Source organism: Bactrocera dorsalis, chromosome 2 (assembly GCF_023373825.1).
Source record: "Bactrocera dorsalis isolate Fly_Bdor chromosome 2, ASM2337382v1, whole genome shotgun sequence".
NCBI lineage: Eukaryota > Metazoa > Arthropoda > Insecta > Diptera > Tephritidae > Bactrocera > Bactrocera dorsalis.
In genome coordinates this window covers 1,851,805-1,860,868 of record NC_064304.1, presented here as the reverse complement: position 1 = coordinate 1,860,868, position 9,064 = coordinate 1,851,805, and the positions used below count along the sequence as shown (strand labels likewise).

Sequence of the window (9,064 nt, the reverse complement as noted above, 5' to 3'; positions counted from 1 at the left end):
TGGCAGCTATATGCTATAGTAATCCGAGCTGAAGAATTTCTTCGGAAATTACATTGTTGCCTTAGAAAATAATCTATACCAAATTTCGTGAATATATCTTGTCAAATGTGAAAGTTTTCCATACAAGAACTTGATTCCGATCGTTCAGTTTGTATGGCAGCTATATGCTATAGTAATCCGATCTGAAGAATTTCTTCGGAAATTACATAGTTGCCTTAGAAACTAATCTATACCAAATTTCGTGAATATATCTTGTCAAATGTCAAAGTTTTCCATACAAGAACTTGATTCCGATCGTTCTCATCTCAACATACTGATCATTTATATATACATATACTTTATAGGGTCTCCGACGCTTCCTTCTGGGTGTTACAAACATCGTGACAAACTTAATATACCCTGTTCAGGGTATAAAAATCGTGGGACCAGCTAATGTGCATGGTTAATGGAGATGTCCGCTTAATAGAGCTTTCACTATATTTTTTTTTATGGACTGTTTTTACTATCCTATCTTCTAAGTTGATTAAAACTGGACACTACTACAATCCCTTCAGTAGTTTAGGCGTCCATCGCGGACAAACAACGTGACACGTGATTTTTATACACAAAGACTTTAAGTTCTTACGAACCAAACTAACTCAAAATATTTCAAATTTTATAACTTTTACTTAAATATATTTAAAATTTCCCTTTTTAATTATTCGACCAAATTGTCATATTATTACTTATGTCTTTTTTTTTTACTAAAAATCAATATATAATGTATCAAATACTTCAGCGAGTTCACTGCCCTATTTGATTAATGAATTTCTAGTCTGGAAGTATTCAGACTAATCATTTATCATTTTCTCTTCTAACCACTTGATTGCAACAGTTTATTGACTTTGTAGTCATTTATTGTTCCAAGGGATTTTTCTTTAGAAATGTGTAAAATATCTGTTAGCAAAAACTTTAGCAGCTGCAGCTGAAAAGAATGTCAGACTTGCAATCTGTGAGCTATAAAAGAACTTGGGAACACCACTGAAATTCACACTTGCCGATCGAACGTCTCTGAGTTACAAATTATAATTATTTAATTTACAAATCCTGTAAAATCACAATGCGCGCTGTATTCTTGCTTTTGGTGATGAGCTCTGTTGCTTGCCTTTATTTGGCAGAAGCAGCACCGGCAGCGGATGACGTGCATGTACCAGCAGTCGATGGAGAAGCCACGTTGTTCGATGTTGATGCCGGCGCTGGGCACGAAAACGAATCTCCTCGGGAAGCTCGTGGCTACTATGGACGTCGTTATGGCGGATATGGAGGTTATGGCGGATATGGATATCGCGGCTATGGTCGTCGTTATGGGCGCCGCTATTATGGTTAAAAAGATGTTTTTGTTTTTATGAACTTAACAATTATTCAAGTTGCCCGACGTTTTTGATTTGATTTGTATATATTAGATAAATATTAATAAAAAAATAATTGATTTTTCTGCACTAAAAACTAATGGATTTAAATAACACTTTATGGAATTTACAATACTGATCTCGAAAGCATTGGTTTGCTTTCTGGTTTCGACAGTATTTGCCCCATTTCCTTTTTAATATGAAATAAATAGCGAAATTAAAATTTACTAACAGGTTGGTGACGCATTGAGCTCTGTAGATATTGGGAGGCGTGTTTCATACTGCGTTTTGATGTACTAGTTGCTCGATCACTTTTTGCTATTTTTCCGCTAGAGCCATTATTCCATCAGTGTAAAACTTTTCTGGTTTATCGGCGAAAAATTACGATAAGTAACTTTCACAGGCTACTATTGAAGCCAACTTTACTCCATTAAAGGAGTTTTACCTTGACCGAAACAAATGGTATTCCGATCGTGCAAGGTCAGGGCAACATGCATGCAATAAAACTTCCCAGCGACCATTTGTTGAACTTCACCACGCTTGGACCATGTTGTATCTGGGTCACACCCCGTCAAGTGGTCCATGAAAATTTCGAAAAAACTCCGATTTTGAAAATTAGCAGTTCATTGGGTAGGGTACCAGACGCATACCCCGTAATATTTCATCAAAATTCTTTCCTTCACAATTTGGTGGTTATAGTTATGAGCAATTTGGACTATCAACACTAAGCTTTTCCTAGCGACAGATGTCACTAAAATAAATAATAACCATGGCAACAACTTTTTGTTTTAAAACAGCTGTATTATATTTATATTGAGTCAATTTTAATTTATCAAACCGCCATTTCTTCTTTCTATGTTAAAATTGATCATTAAATTTTAATTAGTCATAATTTTTAATACAATAGCTAGCAGTCGCTATTATATTTCTTCCCATTAACTTTTTTACAGCATAATTGAGATTTATTGGTTTTTAATTGAGTGCAATGACTTTTACTAAAAATATATTTTTTCTTAAAAAAATCAAATCGGGAATCCCAAAATAAATTTTGAATAACATATTATTTTCCAAATATAAATTGAGCGCTGCTTCAATGAATACAACAAAAGCCGCTAATAACTACGAATGAACCCCAAATATAAGGTGACTAACAGTGTGATCTTTGCTTACCGTTGATCAATAACAACAACAGCTTGTTGTCAACGAATTATTCTAGTAAAATTGGCGCTTGATACTCAATTCTTGTAAACAAATTTATTTGTTTGACTATTTATTTATTTCTGTTCGTATGTAAGCTAACACGATGTACATATGTATGCGTGAACATGGCTCCAAATACTTACCTAAAAAAGTAACAAAAATGTATGTACACTCATAAGCAAATATTGTATGTTGGGGCCACTCTCCAAATTCAAAGATGAGTCAATGAATCTTTCGGAAATCGTAGATCGGAAAATGTTTTCGGTAAACTCGAGATAATTATCGGCTTATCAAGGTGCGTGCGTGCTCAGAGGTACATTGCTCCTTAGTGCCATGGGTTTGTTGCTATTTTTAAAATACATGTACATACATCTTATGTTGTTTACAATAAAATTTGATTAAAAATTTTCCGCATGCTGCGTTTCGCTTATAAAACGAGCGTTAAAAGCCCCGGAAACTGTGACTAGCGGTCATTTCAAGCTTAGCCTTCAATGTGTAAATTTGAAAACTCACTGACTTGTTGTCTGATCTTGCCTGAGAAAGAACGCTGTATAAATTAAAGTGCTTTTTGAATTTCCTTCGTTTGTAAAAATGTTTGGGAGTATTACCGTTATATCACTTCTCGCCCTTTTCGTGTTGTTGTGCCAGCTGTTTTCAATTGAGGCGCGCAGTTTAGTGCTGAGACCCGAAGTGGCTGTGCTGGAGCAATCCTTGGTGGGAAATAATGTAGCCGATGACAGCAGCTCATACTATTACGGTTAAAGGAAGTCCATAACATATTCTTGTCGCAATATATTTAACCAAATTCTACTATAACGTATTAAAGTCTGACTTATACTTATCGTAAAAATTCAATATTTATTTGTGAGACTTTTTGAAATATGAATATGACTGTTTTTACATTTATTTACAATAAAAAGTTATTTAGCAATTAAATGTATGAGTTGTGTGTATATTTTAGTAACGTTGTTATGTATTGAGTATATCGTCACCTGAAATGCAAAATAACGTTTTCGGAAATTTACAGTGGCATGAATGAAACACGAAATAAAATGGAACATAAGTGAAATAAAGTTTTAATATTGGTTGAAACTGGTTTATATCTGACCGCGGAACCTGAAAATGTTGAACATATGTAATATTATGTATGTAATTTGAAGTAATGAAGCGTAATCAATAAGACACTCAATTTCGAATTTTTTGATGATACGTTATTTTGCATTTCAGGTGCGGATATGTACATATGTATAGCTAGGCATGCCAGAGTCTGAGTCGTTTCATTCATTAAACGCACATATAATTAGCCTCGTTGGTGGTGGCTAAGTTGATTCATTTATACTTCATTCCACACATGTTTACCAGTGTTAAATCGATATTATTTCATCAGCAAACATGATTAATGACTGCAAGCTCCCAAAACTCTCATTGATAACGACAGTACAGCATTGCATTGTATTGAAGTGGTAATATTGTATATTCCATATAATAATTGGTTAACAATTTTTTCTTTCTATTAGTGAAAGAGTGAATCCCCTACAGTGGCGTATATGAAGACGTAAAAAATGTCAGTGAAAAAAGATAAGAATTGCGATATGTATTAGTTATAAAGTGAACTAGTTTATTATTAGTTGAATTAATTAGGTTAACCCTTATTATTTTGAGAATTACAGTATAGCAGACTTTCACAAGTTTTGTTTCAGACTTATTTTTCACCGGCATAATCATTCGGCATAGACAGCAGCAGGTAGTAATCAAGTGGTGTGAAGACTAGGCCATAAGGGGCATATAGTGGAACATCTATCTTGCCTGACCCACAATCCTGGTTTAGCCACTATTTCAGCCGACTCATAGCAATTCGACTACGACCGAATGACATCACTAGTAATCATCTGATTCAAAAATGGATCCATTTTATTGCAGATGGGAATTCGGTCAGTGAGATTTTAATGCATTACACGTGTGCCTCCCATTAATCAAGCTTATTCTTATATTCAGCCTTATTTAAATGGTTTCAAATGGTTTTTGTGTAATGTTTATCTCCTGATTTCCTCCATAAATAAGCCGATACTGCGGCAATTTTACTTTCGATATTTGTACAAAGTTCATCAATCGCCGCTGGCTTGTTGGCAAAGACCATAGACTTGACGTAGCCCCACAGCAAATTGTCTAACGGCGTCAAATCGCATGACTGAGGCGGCCAATTGACTAATCGACATTTCCCGAGATAACACCTCCACCAAACTTGGTTTTCAATAAATCGATTTTGACATTCGCTGTGTAGCATGTGGTCCAAGTCCACATCATCGGTTATCATTGAGTGATAGTGATTCCCATTCACAGTAACGTGCTTGATCGTCAAGGAAAAAGTACGGCCGAATGACGCCGCCGGCCTATAAACCGCACCAAACTCTAATCTCATATATTGCTGCCGGACCAATAACGCATATTTTACTTATTTACGAAACCATTCAGCCAGAAATGAGCCTGATTTTCAAGTTGTTGTACAGCTCAATTCCCGAACATACGACGATTCTGGTGGTCAAGCGGTTTCAATTCTTGCATCAGTTTTATCTTGCCACAATGACGTCACAGAGATGCCCAACGCTTGAGAACGACATATGAGAGACTGATTTGGGCCTTCTTCAATTGATGCCCACATCAATAACGCAACTATATTCTGTGTGGCATCAGGCCGTTTTGGAGAACCGGGAAGAGGTCGCTGTTGAATGAGCAAATCCAAAGTGAAATGAGCAATCGTCATTGTCTTTTTTTGACATCAAAAGCATCGACCACCATGAATTTGTTCCTCCTGGACAAACCGTCAACGACAAGTTTTACGTGTAAATCCTCAAAAGACTTAAACGAAGGCTCAATCGGGTCCGACAAGACATCGCAGTCGATTGGAAGTTGCACCACGGCAACGCCCCGGGCTCACACCGCCTTTCTAGTGAACAGCCACCTAACCAAGGCGGCCTGTCAACGCTTCCACAGTCGCCCTGCATCCCAGATGTGGCCCCCGGACTTTTTTGTTTCCTGTTTTGATTCATTTCATTACACCTCAGCTCTTAAGGCTATTTCGGAGATTGCCTTCCGCAACGCCTTCAATGCTTGGAAATCCCGCTAGCAGCGCTGCATCGACGCAGAAATAGCCCATTTTGAAAGTTTTTAAATTGGTTCAATTGGTTCAATAATTTGTGTTTTAATCGAGTCAGTCCTATTACTTTACGGACCAACCCTGTATACTCTAGCTAATAATGTAGAGAACTATTTTCCGTTAGAAAGTTCGGGGAAATATTTTTAAAAATTAATTTTGTTGAATTTCAAAACTGCAACGAAAGTATACTCTTTGCAAGGCTTAATATTCCCAGAAGAAAAAAAAGTGAATTTAATTTCATTTGTGAGAAAAACTCGTACATATTTGAATGTTTTCAATTACATTACGAATTTGGCGTTTTTATGACAAATAGCTAACACATTACATTTATTGGTTATGATTATTTCACAGCTAGTACGCAAGTAGCTGCCGATTCCCCACAGCAAATAAATTTCACTCTTTCGATTGAGCATGTTCTGAGTGTTACGGACATTTATTAGCTACGAAATACAAATGGCAAAAAATTTCATGCGAACTAAACCAAACGCCAAAACACACGCACACATCGCCGCAGAACAACAACAGGCATCCCTTGGGCGCTGAACGAGAGATGCCCCGGCGTTTTATTTCGTTTTACGAGTGCAAAGGCGAGTATTGTTTGTCCGAGCATCGCTAATAAATATTCGAATGACTCTCGTAGACAGCCGCCAAAACACAACCATGTTCTGTGCGCTTTGCGCTTTTTTCTTCGTCACCCAAGAAGCTGCAGAGGCGAGCAGTAGAAAAAGTGGTGCCGCGTGGAGAACAATAAAAGCAACGACTGCCGTCGCTCAAACGTATAAATGAATAAAATCTACATGTACAATTGGCGGAGCAAGACATTCAAGTCGGTAATGACTTTCTTTTGTGCAGCTTTCGTTACGTGCCTACTGTTGTTGCTCTTTTTTTACTGCCGTCGTCGCTGTTGTTCTTCGGCGTTGGCTTTGATTTGGCTTATTATGCAAACGTCAACTGCCAATTGCGGTTAGCAATAACTAAATGCGAACGAGCGCAGCGAGCGTTCGACAGTCTCGCACAGTGTGGCAAATTCGTAGCTCAAATGAAGGTACGAAGAAAGCAAGCTCGTAATAATGCCACACTCATGCCGTTCTTGCAGTTTGATGAGATTTAGAAATGAGATGCCGTAAAATGTTTAATTTTGCAGTTATTATGAATTTATTTTGGGTTCTGCGTTGTATTCTATATAATTTACGAAATAGTTAAGGACAGTGCGGTTGTGTAACTCGAATGCTAGAGCTTCCAGTGTAGACGAGAATTTGAAGGATTTCAGATCTCATAAATTGGAGATCGTAAGCATTTGAACTTATACTTGCCTGAGAATCTTTGAGGACTTAACATTGAATTATCTTTACAGCATTACTCTAAAGCTCTCCTAACAATTTTTGAATTTGCTCTGCCGAGTGCCGACAAGATGGCCAAGATTTCTTTGCGTTTTGGGTAAACTTTGACAACGTAAGCAAACTTCATGCAAAAAACGGTGAACCCACAGACTGAATTCGGACATACATTCGTGGATAGATAACTTGGGAACCCGCATTTTCACCTAATCCAAATACTCAGTGGCCATAGGTGCTTTAGAAGCTATCTATATAAATATTGGCATGGCTTCATATTGTCCGACGTATACAAAGTGTATAGAAGACTCTAAACACGTACTTTCTCATTACCCTCGGTTCTCAAGTACAAGGGAAAAGCTGAAAACCACACATGGAAGTAGTCTCACGGTTGAAAATTTGTCTGCACTGTTGTTCAGCGGCTCTAATAATGATAATATTGGGACATTTAGAATAGATTAAGCGTCAGTCAGTCCATACAATAGAGGAGACTTAAATGACTACTTCTGCCCATGAAGTAATACTTAGTCCAGTGGTGAATTGGGGAGACATGATTTGGGAGTTTGGAATGTAAATTATTCAAGCCCCACTGTGCAGCTTTAAGACGGAATATATTCCTTTACACCCTTACCAACTCTCTATTAGTCGCTATCGAAAAATAATTTGTTTTATAAACATCAATGTACGCATTTCTTGCTCTGTGCCACTATTTTTTTTTTGGTGTGCCAGAGATGAGCTCGTCATCTTTCAAAAACGGGCAGCCAGGAAATTCGCTTTAACATGAGCGGGACGCCGACGTCGCCGACATTGCCTTAGAGCCCCAGTGCTGTATTGATTTGTAATAATTTCCGTTGATGCAATAAAAGTAATTGGCAACAGCAGCCAGCACTTTTTAGGTGGCAGCAACAGCGCCGCCGACAACTGTTGTTGTAGTCGTGTTTTTGTACGAGGTGGTACTTGAAATATGATTTTGACGTCGATTCGAGTGGCTCTTCGTGACTTGTGCAACATTCAAAACCATAAATCATCGTACTGACACATCCAAACGCCATCAGCAGGAGGCAGCAACGTACTTCAGTAGACCCACTCACATGGCCGTACATATATACATAGGTGGTTCTTTATGTATATAATGCATAGTATATAATATGTTATGTATGGGTATGTTGCAGAGTATGATGTGCTATATGTTTTGCGAGTGCCACGATCGCATGAAGTCATGTGCCAGTGTGTGCTCAACATCTTTTTGGGGTACAGCGCACACACCCAACGCCCCCACAAGCCTGTTTCCGTATTTATGTGAAATTTAATTTGTTGCCTGCACTCGACATTAATTGACGTTGATTGAAGTGAAAATATTGCGTGTGAGCCATTTTGCCATTAACTTTTATGGCGAAATTCGTGAAATTTCCGCGCTCTGCCAAATTATGTAAGAAAAAATATTAATCAATTAAAAATGATATAAAACATTATGCAAGACAAATGCTAATAAAAACTGACGCTTGTGCTTTAATTGAAATTGGAAAACAAGCCGAAACATTTCATAAGCAGACTTAACTTGTTTTCACAAAATTACAAAAGTGAAAACATTTTCAACTCTAAGCGAAGCCTCTTTAAAGGAACAATTAAAAATTCCATGCCCTTCGCTGCCTCCTCTGTTCCCCCTACCCCTGTCAGAGAAATTTCCATGTGGACAGAGTTATCCAACTAATTTCAATATATGCTAGTATTTGGTCGTTTAATTAGGCGAGCTTATTTGGTTTATACCAGTGGTTTGTTCGATATGCCACGCTCAAGGTCTGCAACATCCACATCTTATATGAACTCCAAAGTTATGTTTTTTACAAGCACACTTGGCTTATTGCATATTTAAAACCTTTATCCTTTATTAAGAATATGGATTATGGAACAATGAAATTGAAGTGTTCACTCTGCCAAGTGTACGCTCTCAACGCAGCGCTCAGCAATGCATATAGACACATAGTTTT

At 37.5% G+C, this 9,064-nt stretch overlaps 1 protein-coding gene across 1 annotated transcript; it reads left to right on the top strand.

The window, feature by feature from the left end:
* Positions 1-1,043: 1,043 nt before the first annotated feature.
* On the top strand, positions 1,044-1,485 carry LOC115065750 (uncharacterized). The gene has a single exon (XM_029548351.2). It carries the CDS (start codon positions 1,100-1,102, stop codon positions 1,364-1,366), a length of 267 nt encoding a protein of 88 aa, XP_029404211.2. The 5' UTR covers positions 1,044-1,099; the 3' UTR covers positions 1,367-1,485.
* Positions 1,486-9,064: the final 7,579 nt, after the last annotated feature.

Excerpts from the sequence above, each read along its gene's own strand:
- LOC115065750 (XM_029548351.2), top strand. The coding sequence starts at position 1,100 with ATGCGCGCTGTATTCTTGCTTTTGGTGATGAGCTCTGTTGCTTGCCTT.